We start from the raw sequence: 18,283 nt of genomic DNA on the forward strand, positions 1-18,283 counted from the left end.
ATCACAACTATAAGATTATTTTGTTGAATTCTATCTCAACAGCACACACCTAAAACGTTCCTCTAACCATTTGTCAAACACGGAGCCAGGCCAGAAACACATTGCTTTCACTTTGAACACCCTGGCTCAGAGAGGAGGTGGGTGGAGGGAGACACCAGTGAATTCCCTCAGGGCTGTAGAGATTCACTCCACCCAGCAATTTTCCACGCTAGCATTTTCTGAAGGTTAAAACACCCCACCTAGTACGTCAAAGGTTTAGATGCTAATCATCTACCGACTCTGTTCTAAATTGGGTCTGGAGGAGGAAGAGGAAGGTGCAGAGGAAGGAACAAAACAGAGAGCGCAGTCAGTCTGTCTGGGAGCTCAAATGAAAACATTGATAAAAATGATGAGAAAACGGTCACATTTAAGGAAATTTATTTAATACCATATTCAAAAAGCATTTCAGAAACAGTTTTTGTTCTTCAAGACAATGTGACAAGAACCTAATGATCATCCTTTTTTTTCTAACTTTCATGTGATTTTTTAAGAAAACTAGTAGTTTAGCTATATGATTCATGCTGAATACAGTTCCTGAGACTCTCCGGTCACAGAAAGATATCCAATAAAGTTTGGGGTAACCACCGTTCCCATCTCTCCTTCACCTGTGTCTGCTCCGGTCTTTATCCTTGGACTTCTTGGGGGAGCGGCTGCGGCTCCTGTCCCTGTGGCCTTTATCACGGCCCTCTTTCCCATGTTTGACCCGGGACTTGCCGTGTTTGTGGTCCTTGTCTCTGGAGCGCGAGCTGGAGCGTGATCGAGAGCGCTGACGTCCCATCCTTCTGTCTCGCCGGCTGTCCTCGCCGTCCTGGGAGCGCCAGAGAAAAGCAGAGACACAGTGAAGACCTTTGATGAACACACTTCAGTTCTAAACAGGTGTTTCGGAAGGAATTATCTTTGAATGAAACCTAATTTACGCCACAGTTAAAAACCTTTTTCTCCACTGAGTGTTTTTCTCAAACTGACGACTCACTGTGATAACTTTACAGGAAAGCATCAAAAAAAAAAAAAAGGGTGACATTTATCGTAATTAAGATACGATCATAACAATGAGATGAAAGTGTCTCATGACTACGGGATAATATAATCATTCTGAAATACTATTTTCAGATCTAGTGAACGGAGTGAGCATGTGTTAACTACTAGTATCACTGTGTCGCTGCAGCTTGCAAGCCTCTGCTGTCACAGTGGGTGCCCACACTTACCACAGCATCTGCCTAGAGCCTGTTTAGAAACAGGCTATGAAAGGGTATGTATACTTCCTGGAAGAACTTTATGGAAACAATGAATCGTCGCTGGAGACGCGACCAGCTGCAGCTAAAGAGTAATTAAACAGCGTCTTCTCTTCCCATCTGCTTTTCTCTACACAACTGGGATTCAGTAGGACGTCTTCATAGAAAACATTTAAGTGTCATGGTAGAACAGGTGGAAATCATAAAATTGCTGATGCTTTGGTCACTAATCATGTTTCCATCCAAAACTTTAGCACTAAATTTAAATTCATTTCCAGAAACGCAGTAAAATATGAATGAGTCAATACACCAGCACAGTGTAAAAGCTTTCATGTAATGTTTTTCCGTCTTGTTCCAGGCCTTTCTGTCAACATGGCTTACTGGGACACTGAGTAGAATAGAGCCTTTCAAGGTATATCCAGCCATCCTTTGTCTATACCGCCTATCCTTGAGGGTCACAGGGGAGCTGGAGCTAATCCCAGCTGACTTTAGGTGAGAGGTGGGGTCACGCTGGACTGGACTGGACTGGACCGGACTGGTCACCACTCAGTCACAGGGCTGGGACAGAGACAGACAACCACTCACACCTACAGGCAATTTGGAGTCAACAATTAACCTGCATGTCTTCGGACTGTGAGAGGAAGGTGGAGTACCCGGAGAAAACCCACACAAACTCAGGTAGAACATACAAGCTACACAGAAAGACTGCAAGCCTGCAGGCCAGCAGATTCAGTGTGAACCACTGCACCACCGTGCTGCCCCTTAAAAAGGTGGATATAAAAAATATGTAGGTGTAAATATACAGCTGTGCTTTTCACCTGTTAGCACCTGGGCTTTTCCTACTATGAACAGTGTCTGCCCTGACATTCTGACTGAATACACCAGATTAAGAGAGTTACGCTAAAGATTTCAGTAACCTATGGTAACATACCTACCTGCTCACTGTGTGCATTTGGTATTCACCGCTAGCTAATTATTAACCCCCTGATTTGTATCCTCTGTCATGTGGGACTATCTCCTCCTTGCTCCTCGTCTTGAAATCGTCTTCTCTCATATTGTGAGTTGCAACACACAATATGTTGTCTAAATGAAAACTAAAAAGAGATTTTTCTTTCATCCTAACTTTTCAATAGTCAGCTGCTAAAGAACTAAAGCTCTGGCAGACAGCCATGCAGCCCTGGTGTCACTGAAGCTCTCCTATGAGGAGCCGCCTGCTCACACAAGGCAGCACACCTTTTTTTAAAATCAGTCAGTAATAAGAGTGTCCACTGTGTGCAGGGCTCTACAGGATATATCAAAGGTCGCTGGAAACAAGCTTGATAAGACTACAAGGCCACATCAGGCTGCCAGCTGGGTAACTTCTCAAACATGGAAGCTGCAACGTCTCTGGTATCAGATATCTGTGGACAGCAGTGCTGTTTGGTGTTTACACTCAGATGGTTCATACAGAAAACTCCACGTTCCATTTTTCAGGTACAGGGTTTTTGCTGGAGGGAATCAACTCATCTAAAATTGCAACCAGAGAGAAACTATTTCAGTTCTCACACAATCTACAGCTATGGGGCCTGTGCTTCGTCTGTCCCAAGCCTTCTGTAGGCTAGTCCTTTCAACAATTAGATGTCAAACATACTGTACAATCTGAAAGTGCAGAAGCTGATTTAGTTTTTAAAAAAGACCCATTTCCTATTCTGATCATATGCTACAGCAATAGCACTTGTCCAGTGCCCCCTGAGAGGTTCTTCTAGCTATGTGCATAAGAAACCATTTGATCATTCATTTGTGTGCAGTGATATATTTAGACACATTCTTGCCAAAGTGTGAATGAATGCTGCCCGTCCTGTGCTGAGGTCCTGATGAGCCTGGAGCGCACCAACTGTACCTGGTGGGTTGAGGGCTTAAGCTACAAATGTGAATTAATAAATAATGACACAATGTCACAATAATGTTCCCCATACAGAACAGAATCACAAAACCAACCAGTAGAATTCAAAATAGGCATCGCACTGGGACAGTGGTCAAAGCACAGACCACATGCTGTGATGGTGATTCTAATATATTCATTGCAGACCGTGGACCTTTTTTGCACCATCAGTGTGACGACAGTTACAGCACAGACCTGGACGACTGACACACACAATATCGGACGATTATTTTATCACTACCATGCTGGTGTCACTGTGCTGCTGTGGACTTTTAAACATTTATCTGGAGTTTTGGTAAAAATCTTATGACTTGCTCAGTTCATCACACGTATATCTCAACATACAGATTGAGAAAATACATAGTTCTGGGTCAGGCTCCCTGTAGCTTCAAGATATACCCACTTCACTGCAGTAAAAAGCAGAAATAATTTTTAAAAACAGCAGCAGCAGGAGAAACTGCAAGACAGTTGACTCTATCCTCATGACACCAGCAAAGGGAGGGGAAAACGCTGTGCTGGGCTGGCTACCTTGTGTTTTTTGGACTTCCTGCTGTCCTCATCGTCGGAGCGATGATGGTGCTTCTTCTCCTTGTGTTTCTTCTCAGAGTGCCGATGGCTCGTCACCTCCTCTTCCTCCTCAATTAGCAGGTCATACTTGGAACTGTTGGCAAAATTATGGAAACCTCCGGGAAGTTGAGAGAGTCGGAGCTGAAATGTTTTTGCCAAATCAAACCGCGAAAAAGCTGCAAAACAGCCAGCACAACAGAGGCCGGGCCATTCGGCTGATGTGTTGTGACATTAAGTGGAGGAAGAGGAAAATTACATCCAGGCCTGGTAACACAGAAGGATACTCTTGTTTAGGCTTCACCTGATCCTTGAGAGCCAGTTTGGATCGATTCTCCAGGTCCTTCTCGTAGGCTTTGAAGTCATCTTTAGTATACTTCCCACCTAGGACGCAGACAAGGCTGTGAGTGAGATCTCTGCTTATGAAACCCTCCAAGTGAGGAGGGCAATAATAGTAACATAACCTTCAGTACAACGGTGAAATACCCAAAATATGCAAACCACTAATCAGAGCACTAACAGAGTAGATAGTTAAGGTTTTACCCTGTACTTAATGGCATCTGCCCCTTCACAGTGAGGCACAGAGTATGTGTGTGTGCGTGGGTATGTGTGTGTGTGTGTGTGTGTGTCTGTTCGGGTTTTGGGGTTAGATGGGTGCTTCCAGAGCTTATAATGCACCATCTTGAGGTTAGGAATTATATGGTACTATTTCTGTTTGTTTTGAAATACAATTTGTCACTATAGTCAAATATATATTTAGAGTAATGTCCATTCAAGATTATTGAACGTGCATTTGTATATTATTTTTTTTCTATTATTGTACCAAAATTCTTTTATTTACATTTGTACAAGGATGTTGCTGATTATAGCCTTGTGTACATCTGGATGTCATACCCCACTGTTCTGAATAAAAGTTATAAAAAAAAATGCAAACCACAAAGGCTTCGTATCGAGTACCTTTCCCTCTCCATTTGATCTTTGAGACCGACTGGCTGAAGTCCACATGAATGCGTCGATCATCAATGAGCACGTTGTCCATTTTGAAGTAGGCCTTTTCACAGTCTTCTTGCTGTGGAGACAGAAGCATTAGATAAGAGAACTGTAAAAAGAAGTATATGTCAGGTCCTGTAGAGACAGACACATTAGATTTCAACTACAAAAACAAAACTCAAGAGCAAAACTTTTGCTGAGCTCCAAACTTTATCATCGTTGGTCCTGTCAAACTCAACGTTCGTGAACCAGGAAGACAAATAAGAACAATTCTGAATGTAGACAAGAGAACTACATAGTTTTTCTGCAACTCATTTACTGGAGGATATAGAATGACATCCATCACTTTGTATGTACTATCAGATATCTAAGAACAAGCAGAATGAAGGTTTCTTTGGCTGCATATTTAGGAGATATCTGATGTGAAGTGCCAAACCACTGCTTCAACCAGAATGTCCCACTGTCTGTCTGGTATGCAAAACCAGAGATAAAGAGACATTGGCTGTATGTTTGGGGTCGTTGTCCTGCTGCAGAATAAATCTGGGGCCAATCAGACGCCTCCCTGATGGTATTGATGATGGAATAGTATCTGCCTGTATTTCTCAGCAGTGAGGACACCATTAACTCTGACCAAATCCCAGCTCCATCTGCAGAACTGCAGCTCCAGACTTATAAGGAACCTCCACCAGCTTAACTACTGTCTGCAGACACTCAGTATTGATCTGCTCTCCAGCCCTTCAGTGAACAAACTGCCTTCTGCTACAGCCAAATATTTCAAAGTTTGCTTTGCTGCACTAAGTTTCCTTAGCCGACCGCTGTGTCTACGGTCCTCAACGTTTCCCGTTTCTTTGTGCTTCTTCAGAAGAGCTTGAACATCCTGAAACTCCAGTGTGCTCTGAAATCTCTGCCTGGGGGAGACCTTGCTGATGCAGTAGAACCACCTGGTGTCTTGTTGCTGTGCTCAGTCTGAACATGATGACCTGAGACATCAAACTGTCTTCACCAGCCTCACCTTGGTAGCAGAGTTTGGCTGTTCCTCCCCCAGTTTTAATCCTCCTACAGCTGTTTCTGTTTCAGTTAATGACTGTGTTGAAAGCAATCTTACTTTATAGCATTTCTTCACACCTGCCTTAAACGTTTGTGAAAAGGCATTTGTCTGCAGGAGTATTTGAATGAAATACACTTTTGCTCCTAATGGGGAAAACCCCTTGGCTGCCATCTAGTTTTCTAGTTAGCTTTTTGGTCTCATTTAAAAAGGACAATTCACTATATTGCAATTGTTATTATAGTACTGGACGTTGCTAATAACAGTCTATGTGAAAACACATTTCATCTGCAGTAAACTGTCCAGCACCCTCTAAAGGTTTAAATATTCATTGCACTTCACATAACAATACCACTCATGATACTATCGCTGTGGCCCATTTCAGCCGTTTCTCCTTTTAATTACAGACCATTGTTGAAGGTGTTCAGAGGGCCTGAAAGCCAGTGGCAAGACCCCCCCCCCATGACATGGGATTCAACATAACCACTTTGACCCACTGGTTAAACTAATGGTGAATATACGGTCCTTCTCGGAAACTCGCAAAGGCGCAAATTCAAGTTTACCAAGGGGTTTACTAAGTTGTTCTTGAATAACCAAAGAAGTTGTAAATACCAGTCATAACCTCATATGACCCAAGTTTACATGTTCTAATATTCTACTTCCACAATGGAGCCAATAGCATACCAGCTTCATGGTACTTATTGCATATTTATAAAACATCCAAATTTCTGTATTAACACTCCTCCCTCAGCAGCCTTAGTGATAGTTATCAACCACTGATAACAACAGCAAACTTCCATTACTCACATCCTGCAGGGGTTTTCCATCTTTCACTTTCACTAGATATACTGCAAAGAGTGACTATGCACTTGTGCAGCTTGTGGGATACTGTGGGCAGCCAAGGATGAACTGGTTGTATCATCCAAACTCTGACAGGAGAAGGGCTGAATTCAGAGAAGTGGGGGGTCTCCACGGTGTGTCAGACTTGTCGACCCTTTGTAACATGTATTGTTTTGGATCGCAAACTATTGAAATATTATACATCTATGCAATACTGTAAACCCTGTAAAGTGGGGTAAGCAACAGTGTATTCATCCACCCGGTACTTTAGTGCTGCATCCCCAGCTACAGAGTGATTGTCAGGATACAGTCGCTGAGTACAGCTGCAAACCTGGCAACCTCACCGTGATAACAAAAGTCCATAACTGCACCTCTGCATTTCTATTCAGATATATATCAGAGCAGACCACCTTCTTCATGGCAGCGACACAAAGTCCTGCCTGAACCAAGTTTCTCAGCACCAGCAGGTATCATTCAAAGTCTGCCAGCTGATCTTCAGAGCAACAGGAGCACACCAGCTAGTTAGCACTAAGCTGCTAACTATCAAGGAACCAAGGAGCGACCAGATTCCTCCAGCCTGCAGCCAGGACAGCAAGGACAAAGAACCAGAACCTTCTTCCAGCCTGGTTCATCAACAGGCTGAGAAAGCAGCACACTGAAGGACCTTCTTCTTCCCTTCTGAGGACTGGGAACAAACTCTAACTTGACATATATAGCACAACATAACATTCATTTAAACCGTAAACGCATGCCCACACCCTTGGTATACACAAGTGTAGTACCTGTGCACATACAGTATATACAAAACAGTGGTTAGAGTGAGGTATTGTATGTGATGTGGACATGACTCACCTTTTCAAACTCAATAAAAGCGTAACAGAGGGAGTCTCCACTTTTCCAGTCCCTGATGATTTCACAGCTACACACAACAGAGTGACACGACAAATGTCTCATATTACAGGGATAAAGGAAAGTCTCAGCACATATACGGTACAATTTACACAAATAATTCCTGAACACTAACAATACAAACTAGCATTATGTAGAACTGTGGTTGCCGTCACCTTTTTATGGTCCCAAAGCGAGAAAAGATGATTTCCAGGTCCTCGTCCGTAGTCACTGGGTTCAGTTTACACACAAACAGGACATTCTCTGGAGGCTTTACGTCTGCGTCCGGGAGGTCACCTACCTGGAGGAATGTTATGACAGTATAAATGTCTGCATCTTTGATGTCTTCAGCAGAAGGCTGAGAGCAGAGTCCTTCTTCTCACCATCTCGAGCAGGATGGCCTGAGTCTTGGCTTCTTTCTCCTTCAACCTCTCCTCCAGCTCCTCGGCTTGTTTCCCATCCGTATCGTCGATCACTTCATCCGCTCCGATTCGGCCACTCTGCACACAGCTGTAGGTCACTTAGGCAGCAGATTCTATATAGTCTGTATACATTTGTTCAAGTGTATTTGTGCAGAGGAGGTCTGCTGGGCATGGATCACTTATTTAAGTTAACTGTAGTGACAGTTTTAGCTTCATATTTGTGTCTGAGCTAAGCCTCTCAGAGCTTTACAGTGTCACTGCACTCACATCCAGTTGCTCTTTGGTGGGCTCAGGCGATCGATCAGGCACCGGCAAGTCAGGAGGGTCATCGAACGGGTCCTCCAGGATCACTGTGTGGTTTATCCTGCAGCAAAAAGACATTCACAACTCATTTTTCTGAGAAACAATGACTGCACTGGGCACACAGGCCACTACTGCATACACTACAAAGCCGGTTTGTGCTAGCTCACCTGATATCCTGAAATGGGACGAAGTCCTTGTCAACAAAGGTCTCATTAATTTTGGCCAAGATGTCCATGCCTTCTGTCACCTCCCCAAACACAGTGTGGACTCCATCCATGTAGTCCAAGTTCTCACCCGTGGTGATAAGGAACTGAGGATGACATGAACAGATGGGAACATCTGATCTTTAAACTAGATATGGTTTATGCTAGATATTTTCATCTTGCTTGATTAGGTGAACCCATCAAACCGTACATATAAATAAGGAACTTTTTCTGGAAACTTCTTGCAACTTGCAAGTCGACAATAGTGTGAATGCACATCTTATTCACCTGAGAGCCATGCTGATCATTTCCATTGTTCACCATGGACACCGTCCCCTTCTTCCTGTGCTTGATGCGTGGAGCTTTTTCTGCATCAAAAAAGCGGGCCTGGTCACCGTAGAGTTTGCTAATCAGGAACAGAGACCTTTAGTTAGTGTTCAACATGTGGCGTCAAAAAAACAGAGTCAGCAGCAGTAATGAAGATGGCGGACCTATAGATGGATTCTCCACCACGCCCTGTCCCAGTGGGGTCTCCAGTCTGTACAATGAAGTCTCTCTGAGGAGGAGACAAACACATTGTTAGAGCATGTCTAACACAGAATCCAACTTCAACGCTGGACAGAGAACACAGTACCTTCAGAGCACTCGCTCACCTACAGTTGCACTCATTATTATTATTATTCAACCTCCAGTGCAAATTAGGTATATTGGCAAAACTTGAATTGAAACAGCTCAACACAATTAATATTAAAGTGGTTTCTCCAAATTCAACACAATATGCTTTTAATGACTACTGCTGTCTCAAAATCCTCATGACCAACAGCCTCCAGCTCTCTGATGTTCTTGGGTTTGTGTGCTGCAACCGCCTTCTTCAAATCCCAGATATTGAGTGGAGCGATGAAACAAAAGTGGAACTTTTCAGGTCTATGGATCAGCAGTATGTCTGGAGGGGGAAGAATGAGGCAGACGCTGAAAAGAACCCCCTGCCTACAGTGGAGCATGGAGGTGGATCAGTGATGCTCTGGGGCTGCTTTGCTTCTTCTCTGGAAACCTGCAGCCTTCAGAGGAAGATGGATTCAAATCAAGTATCAGGAAATCCAGGAGAAACCTTCATGCCATTTGTGAGGAAGCTGAAGCTTGGAGGTCATTGGACCTTCCAACAGGACAATGATCCCAAACATTCCTCAAAGTCCTCCAAGGCTTGGCTTCAGAAAAAGTCCTGGAAGATACTAGAGTGGCCGTAATATTTGCCCGACTTGGATCCCATAGAAAATCTCTGGAAGGATTTGAAGAAGGTGGTTGCAGCACAAAAACCCAAGAACATCAGAGAGCTGGAGGCTGTTGGCCATGAGGAGTGGGCTCAGATTCTTCAGGACTGCTGTCAGAACCTGGTGTGTGGATATGCATCACATTTGCTAAAGACGCTTGTCAAGAAGGGGTTGCATCATTTTGAAACTGCAGCAATCATTAAAAATGGCAACTGTGTTGACTTTGGAGAAACCACTATTTCAATTGTTCTTGTTTGAGTTGTTCATTGAACACAGCGAAAACACAAACGGAGTGGCCAAAGAGGAGCTATTTCCCTCAGGACATCAGGAATCCTGAACAAACACAGTGTCCTGACAGCCACTTACCTCCTCCCTTCACATGCATCCCCTCAATATTTCAGTTTCACAGTATCACACTTTTGATGCGTATGTTTTCTTTAATATATATACACTACTCACAATAAGTTAGGGATATTCGACTTTCAGGTGAAATATATGGAAAATGTAAAAAGTGAATGCTACAGTCATATTATATCATGAAAGTAGGACATTTAAGTAGAAGCATGCAATGGTAGTTTCATTCATCAACAATTTACTGAAAGAAAATCTACCAACAGTGGTAGGTATACCACAACAAAACATTTTCAGTGTCTCAATAAATTGGGATGTGGCCAAAGGACGTCCACTCCTCTCCTTTCTGTGACTCTTCCAGTCTCTGTATCACTGTTCCAACCTCCTGATGACACTCTGTGACCCTCTAAGCTCAGTGAACACCTCCGTCTGAGGACTTCCTGTTTGAAGCCTCCAGTGTTGAGGTGCTGCTGATCAACTGTTAGGTGTCGTCTTGGTCTCATGATGTCAGAATGTGAACAGCTCGATGAGGAGGACTGTTTAAATACCAATTCTAACTGAAGCAGGAAATGTATTGGTGGATTCGTGGATCAAACCTGTTGTGAATGTTGCTGTTAAGCTTCTTGTTAGAGAACAGCAGCTGGTGCAGAAAGTACTGAGACACTGAACAGTTGGACATGTGCATTCAAAGGTTTAGAGAAGGTCACATTAAGTTCACCTGGAAAGGTTAGAATGCATTTTAGCTTCATCCTGAAATTTCACCTGAAAGCTGAATATCCCTAACTTTTAGTGAGTAGTGTATATTAGTGAATGTTTCCTGTTGTTACTATGTCAAGCGAATCACTGGGGGTCGTTGATGTGTTGATTATGTGACCAATAAAATTGAAAACGGGCAAAGACCCAAACACTTCCAAGTTCCAAACGTATGTGCATGTGAAGCTGTAGCCTTAGAGGCTCTGCACGGTCCAGGCCTGACACATCAGAGCTGAGCTCCAGGTGTGCTGTGTGCGGACAGCGCCCTCCTCAGGCGGGGACAGGAGGTTCAGCTGAGCGCCTCTTGACACTGAACTGTAGCTGTTACAGTTTGCAGGGACCAATGCGTTTTACCTGGACATTGTGGATGAGGCAGTAGTTGTAGTACTTTATCTTGCATAATTTCACAAAGTTTAGGCAAGCTGCAGAAGGAAAAGAGCAAAGGTTACGATTAAACCGACAGTCCACAGTCGACCAGATCCAAATCCAAACTCTTAGCAGCTATTCAGCGTTAAGACGTTAAGGTTTGATAAGGGTGTGTGTTGGCTGACTCCAGCTGTGTTGTTATTGGTGAAATAACAGTTTGCTAGTGTGAACTAAACAAAGGAACAGGACGGAAGCATGGTAAAAGCCATAGTTAGCACCCACTTATTCTGTCATTCAGCAAGTCAGTAGTTTACTCAACCACCAGCCACTTCTTAAAATGAGCTGCTGTTATGTGGAAAAATCCTTTATGTTCTTACTTTTCGGCCGTTCTTCTGTAAACAAATCAATTACAACATCACCCAGCGTCGTTTCAAGGAGCACCGCCATGCTGACGTTCCTGGTCTCGCGAGAGAGGGCGTCCAGCGTGAAATCCCCGCGCACGCGCAGTACAAATGACTTGCTTAATGTTTTTGTGTTAGCCGTGTTGCTGCTGGAAAGTAGAGTCAACACAAAATGGGAACGACAGGATTGTCAGTCAGTGTTTTGTTTCTTCTTCTTGCCACAGTAACGTGCACAGAGTCGCCGCCCAGGCAGCTGATTACGGTAAGAGCCCGAGCAGCAAATGTCGGCAACGACAGATATTGAGCTAAACTGTTGATGTAGCTGTTAGCATAGCGTTAGCTTACTGATCGTCCAGCATTAGCATTGGCCAGACTGGCAGACATTGGGGTGTGAAACCTCACGTTCATTTGTATTTTCTTTTCCTTTTCTTTTTAATGGGTGCTCTCCTCAGGAAAACATCCTGATTAACGTGACAGCGGGGACGTTGGCGGACACACAGCTGCAAGATTCCAGCAACTTGCAGGTATACGTCACAGTGTAATCCAGTTGAGAGGAGGCACAGGGGTGGCTGCTTTTCTGGTAAATGCGAAATACGACCGAGAAGCCAAACCGTAACGATGTTATTTCTTCTTTCAGATCAATTTAAACATATCGGTGGGCGAAGAGCAGGTGCTGGTCAATGACATCCCAGTGGAGCTGTCTGGGGTCACCAGGTTCACCTGTCATGCTCTCCTCTGTGAGTCCTCCTCACACCATGTGTTCACAAGCTCAGATACAACAGATACATACACACCAGAGACTAATCTAAACCTTTAGATCCATTGTTCAGCAGTTAAAAATCGATGAATCGCATTACTAAGACTGTAATAAAACTGTGATGGGAGATCATACATTATATATTGTGCTGTATTTTGAAATGCACGTCACATTGTTTCATCCAAAGCACATTAATCAATAATGGCAATAGTACATTTCTTTGCACTAATAGACACCTACTTGATGCTCCAATACATGGTACAATCAATCAATCAATCAATCAATCAATCAATCATCTGTCGGGGTCTGTGTTGGGTGGAGGTACCTTGACTGCTCCTGCTGTCCTCACTGTCAGCAATAATGACATGTACCCGTCACAAGCAATCACAATTTCAGTGAAATTCAAATTGTCTGATGTGTTCCATTTACAATTATAAGAAATTGGCACAAACATCAAATAATTCCTTGATCATTGATTGAGTTACTGATGTTTGATTGATGCATTCATTAGCTAATGGCTCAGGAAATTGGGTGACATCTGTGAAGGTTAAAACGTAAACTTTTTAACCTTCACATGGTTATTAACTTCTAAATACTATGAATTGTATTCTTCCAGTAGACAGCATCAATGGGAGCAGTGACTTTGAATCAGGGGACTTGGTGTCCACCGTCACCCGAGTGATGGTGAGCCAGAACCGACTATACAGCGACTCGGAGGAGGTGGTGGCTCTGCAGGTGTTCAGTGAAGTGATAGAGATGGAGGGCAAAGAGGTAAATATTTCTTTGGGACGTCACAGATCTCTGACAGGTCTTAGTGTCTGATGACATTCTCATTTAAATGTTACTGGCCTGTTTGTAGTTGTACTAAAACATCATCCTTAACTTTCAGGACACTATTCCATTTCATTTTGCAGGTGGTTTTATCACAGAGCTGATTAAGTAACACCTTATGTAAAACATGATTTGGATCTGATTTCACACCAGGTCCAGCAGCCTGACATGTGTGAGGTGAAAATACTGATGAGCCCAGATTTCCAGAAGCTGGCCCAGTTTACCAACATCTATCCCATCAGACACAGTGAGATCTTCAGGGTTCCCAGGGAGAATGATGTGGTTGTCACAGATCGACCAAATCCTAGAAAAGGTATGAAAACGTGCTGCTTTTTCTGATCCTATTCTAATTATTGTTCTAGTCGGTTGCAGCATGCATTCTTATTTCTTTGTCACTTTTTAAATCAGATGAAGAACAGCTGATCTCCCAGACCACCAGCCAGTACACCCTGAAGCACACGGAGACCACCCAGGAGGAGATTGCGGCCCCGGGAAAGCTCCCGGAGACTCCTCTGCGTATGGACCCCGACCTGCTGTACGATGTCAGATACGATGATGAATATGATGACCGAGAGCAGAGCCAGCCGGATCAGATTCAGATGGAAACTCCACCTAAAGAATTCATATCATCCTACTCGGTAAGGTAAAACTAATGCTCGAGGTTGATGACATACAGCGTGCGTTGTGTAGGAGGAAGAGGCTGTTTTATTGAACTCTTTCTACATATTACTTTTGTGATTCATGCAGTTTATGACATTGTGATCCCCCCCCCCCTAGCCTTCACGTGAGCACATCTTCTGATGTTGCTCGTGTTACTAGAGCCTTGTACCCAGAGGAAATGCTCACGTGTCCATGTCCTCTCTCCAGGCCATGTGCCAGTGGGTGGAGGAGGTGAGGGAGCGTCTGAGGCGCTTCAGCTCGGAGTCACTGCCCCTCTTCTTCCTGGTTATGTGGGTGGTGGTGATCGGCGTTGTTGGATCAGCAGTCATTGTCAAGATCTTGGACATCTTCTTCCCAACTTGTGAACACAAGTGAGTGTGTTTCACGAAGCTTATGATGTATTGACGAGTGAACAAATGATCTGCTGGACTAAACAGAAGGTGACCAGCTGGCCTCTCCTACCTATTTACCTTCAGATTGCTAAACCTGTTCTCTTTCTTTCTTTTTCTTTTCTTTTACAGGCACATTTTTCACCTAAACCCAGTCACTCTAATGCCAGAGGAAGAGAAGCACACTCTGCTGGAGAACATAGAGATAGAAGCAGAGGAGGAAGTGAAGAATCCTTGAAGAAGGGTCGACTTGGCCAGTTCTTATATTTTCAGTTTGTTCTTATTTGTTGTTTAACCTTGGTAATGGTCTCGTGTTCTCAGCATGGCTTGGATTTGTCACTATCTTATATTCACATTTGTGAACCAGTAGGTTTTGTTTTCACTTCAAATGACCCTTTAAGCACGTTAGCCGTGGAACAGGAGGTGGTTTAAAGCCATCAGGCTGCCTAAATTGAATTTGCTGGTCTAACGCTAGGCCACATGAATCCCTCAAATATTAGTCACATGGTCAAAAAGGCAAAGAAAGTGAGGGATTCACGCTGCTGACTCAGGTCCATGTGACGTGATGCCAGCTGTGAAGGCTGTGAGACCTCTTTCAGGTTGGAGTCCTGGTGAACCAGCGGTGTGTTTGGCAGCATCTGTGCAGTCCGCTCATCATTTGCACTGAAAATCAGAAAAACTATGGAAATCCACTTCCAAAGTCACAAATGACTGCTAGCCTTTTAAAATAACTAGCTAGGTAACGAGTTACTTCTGACTTCAAGTCACCCGATTGAGTACTTTTGCTTTACCCATTTCCAGAACATGCCGTAGTAGCATGGCTTATCCTTCCAATTTAAAAAAAAAAAAAAAAAAAAAAAAATGTAATGTAAAGAAGAAAATGTTGTTATGATCTATGTAGAGGTGTTTTTTAGTTTTTAAATGCGACAATGGAGAAAATGATCTGACGTCAAGGTCCATTTAGTAGCTGCTCCATGTGATACGTTTAAAAGCTTTTGAGCTAAGCTTTTACAGGAATAGTTTGACAAACTGGGAAATATCCTTCTCCGCTTTGCTGTTGAGCGTTAGATGAGAAGATTGACGCTAATCTCATGCCAAGCTCTGGACGGCAGCGGTTTAGCCCAGGTTAGCATAACCACTAGACACGGGGAACAGCTAGCATGCATGTGCCACACAATTTCTTGGCTGCGACTTCCTATAAGCTTATTTTACTGTGAGACTGCCTCTGGGCAACAACGGGAATGAAATGATTTCCTAAAAATGACGAACTATTCCCTTAAGCCAACGTGAATGAGGCATCCTCAAGATGCTCCACAACTGAGGAATCTCCATTTACTGATGAAGATCGTGTAATATGATCAAAAGCAGCTGCTTAATGGGCCTTGAGGGGAGCTTGTTTTATCAAGGTTTTCTTTCATTTTTTTATCAGCGGTGTTTTGTCACCAAAGCCCTGCATTACATATTTGAACAGATGGTGGTTTAGGAGAAGAGTTCTGTAGGTTTAACTGATGAATAAGAACAAACTGAGCTTTTTAGGGGCTGCATCCAATCAATAAGTCTTAAAGAAGACTTTCTATATGTAGCTGTTCTGTACAGGTAACACTTAAGTCTCAGTTTTTTTTCCTCCAGAATTGCACCCCACTGCTGACGAGGAATTTGTGAAGACTCTAATGCAGCACATGCACTATCACGAGTTTATTCAGTATATGTATTTAAGATGAGGCCAGCAGGGTCTACTTGTCGTCCCTAAGTTGAAGACAAGATGAATACTAAATGCTATTGTATTTGAAATCTTAATTTTTTTATCTAAAAAGAAACTGTGCAGATTGCTGTGTGTGGGGAAAATGTTACAAACCCTGTCTGCACATGCAGTGACAGCTGTTTTCTTCCCACACTTTAAAATTCTGAATGTCACTACTGAAGAAACCACCTCCCATCAAGGCCTGCTGCCCACTATTGAGGCTCGTGTATTGATTGTCTTTCTTCTCAGTGCCTCGGGGACTCTATCAGTAAAGGGGGGATTATCATGTATTTTCTTTGAATTTTTTTTTTGTGTGTGCTTTCCTTTTCCTAATAATGGAGAATGTTAGTAAGGTTCTTCAGATTGTATGTGCACCCTAAACATACAGTACAAGGCAAACTACTGCTATGACTGGACCCACCCAAAACACTGCACAAGACATTACCACAAATTCAATGTGTAAATTATTGTCAAACAATCTGCACTTAGTTTAGAATTTTGGAGTGAAAATGAAGCTGCATGAATGTTCCCTTTTTTTCTTTTGTGGTTCATTTCATCTTGACTTCTAGGCGAGAGGGAGACGAGGAGCATCACTCCTGATGTTTCACTTGGCTGTGTGTGAGGGACCAGACAAAAAAAAGTGGATTTAATGCGTCTTAAAACTCAGCAAGCGCAATTGTTTCAACGTGGTTTGTGTGTTACTTTAAAATTGTCATGCTTATTAAAGAAAAACACCCTTTAAACATTAGCTCGTGTACCTCAGAGCAGCTGAGGTGGTGATTCTGTCTCCCCGGGGTTCAGTTAATCTGCAGAATGCATGATATTCTGCGATAGCAAAAGATGCATGTGTAGTCAAGGTAGTGAATGCAGTTCGTCTTTCAATCAGCAAGTTATAGATTATAACTAGGAAGCTGCATGATGACTCAAAACAGCTCAACCTGCGTTTAGATCAGCCTCAAATCTCAAATGAATTAACTCAATACATCGGAGTAGATGACACTAAATTAGACGACAACAACATGATGTCAGGCATGAACTCAGAACAAAAATCTATTTTCATTTGCTCTGTTTAAATGGCAGTAAACCCACGTGTTACTATTTTCAGACATTTGTGTGCATAAAATGTACAGCTGGACTGTGTATTTGGGTTTAAAATCTTGCTGATTAAATGCTTTCCTTATGACCATCAAGCGTTTGTCACATCTGAGTAATTGTGCTGGTTGTGCAGTCTGAGAGAGCCCACTGAAAATGTGCTCTATTGTTTTTACATATCTGGAAACATTCAAGTTAGAAATGTGTCTGGCTGTAACAGTAAGTCAGCCAAAGGTACAGTTGCACTCAAAACTATTCAACTGAAAGAGCTCAACACAACTAATATTACAGGTGGTTTCTCCAAATTCTACGCAATATTCCACTTTTAATAACTACTGCTGTCTCAAAATTGTTCACCCCCCTGAACAGAATCCCTCATAAGAGCACTCATTTGCAAATCAGGTGTTGTCTCAAGCACAGCTGATGCATCTAATGAAGAGCCTCATTAGTATCATCAGGTGTGCTTAAGACAGAACACATCAAATACCCGAACTAGACGGGGGTTTGTTCACAGTGATGTTTGGTTGTATGTTAGAAATATGGGTAAGTCAAGAGAATTGTCCAAAAAGTTAAGAGAGGAGATCACTGCTTTGTACAAACAGGGAAAATGATACAAAAAGACAGAAAAGGCACTGAATGTTCCCAGAGATACTGTTGGAAGCACAGTTCACCAGTTCAGAGCTAAAGGGACACTGGCTGCACCACCTGGACGTGGCAGAGGAAGCTAGAAGGAGGCAGGAGGACAAAAACCCTCAAGAGACTGCAGAAGACCTGCAGTAAGACTTGGTGGCAGCAGGCTCTGAGGTTTCACTTCCTACAGTAAGACACATACTAAACTCTGAAGGCCTCCGTGACCGAACTCCAAGAAGTTCACCACTACTGACCTACCGCTGCTGGGATTGTGTTCTGTGGAGCGATGAAACAAAATGGTAACTTTTCAGGTCTGTGGATCAGCAGTATGTCTGGAGGAGGAAGAATGAGGCAGACGCTGAAAAGAACCCCCTGCCTACAGTGAAGCATGGAGGTGGATCAGTGATGCTCTGGGGCTGCTTTGCTTCTTCTGGCTCTGGAAACCTGCAGCGTTTGGAGGGCAACATGGATTCAATCAAGTATCAGGAAATCCAGGAGAAACGTTCATGCCGTCTGTGAGGAAGCTGAAGCTTGAGGGTCACTGGACCTTTCAACAGGACAATGATCCCAAACATTCCTCAAAGTCCTCCAAGGCTT

General features: G+C 43.3%; 2 protein-coding genes across 3 annotated transcripts; one reads left to right on the plus strand and one right to left on the minus strand.

Moving 5' to 3' along the window:
• Positions 1-400: 400 nt before the first annotated feature.
• Positions 401-11,654, minus strand: ppil4 (peptidylprolyl isomerase (cyclophilin)-like 4). Its single transcript, XM_070849282.1, has 13 exons — positions 11,563-11,654; positions 11,174-11,241; positions 8,939-9,003; positions 8,736-8,853; positions 8,412-8,554; positions 8,209-8,305; positions 7,903-8,019; positions 7,696-7,820; positions 7,484-7,550; positions 4,714-4,825; positions 4,044-4,140; positions 3,721-3,853; positions 401-847 (listed from the first exon to the last, which is right to left on the minus strand). Exons 1-13 carry the CDS (start codon positions 11,630-11,632, stop codon positions 641-643), a joined length of 1,419 nt encoding a protein of 472 aa, XP_070705383.1. The 5' UTR covers positions 11,633-11,654; the 3' UTR covers positions 401-640.
• A 66-nt stretch (positions 11,655-11,720) lies between these two features.
• ginm1 (glycoprotein integral membrane 1) lies at positions 11,721-17,154 on the plus strand. Of its 2 annotated transcripts, none has more exons than XM_070849524.1 (9): positions 11,721-11,848; positions 12,039-12,110; positions 12,224-12,323; positions 12,960-13,114; positions 13,328-13,487; positions 13,583-13,812; positions 14,042-14,205; positions 14,356-15,629; positions 15,672-17,154. In XM_070849524.1, exons 1-8 carry the CDS (start codon positions 11,759-11,761, stop codon positions 14,459-14,461), a joined length of 1,077 nt encoding a protein of 358 aa, XP_070705625.1. In that variant the 5' UTR covers positions 11,721-11,758; the 3' UTR covers positions 14,462-15,629; positions 15,672-17,154. The 2 variants fall into 2 exon arrangements, with proteins under 2 accessions (XP_070705625.1, XP_070705626.1); XM_070849525.1 differs by having other exon boundaries at positions 12,963-13,114.
• The last annotated feature ends 1,129 nt before the right edge of the window (positions 17,155-18,283 follow it).

The sequence above is a fragment of the Pempheris klunzingeri genome, chromosome 18 (assembly GCF_042242105.1).
Source record: "Pempheris klunzingeri isolate RE-2024b chromosome 18, fPemKlu1.hap1, whole genome shotgun sequence".
Classification (NCBI taxonomy): domain Eukaryota; kingdom Metazoa; phylum Chordata; class Actinopteri; order Acropomatiformes; family Pempheridae; genus Pempheris; species Pempheris klunzingeri.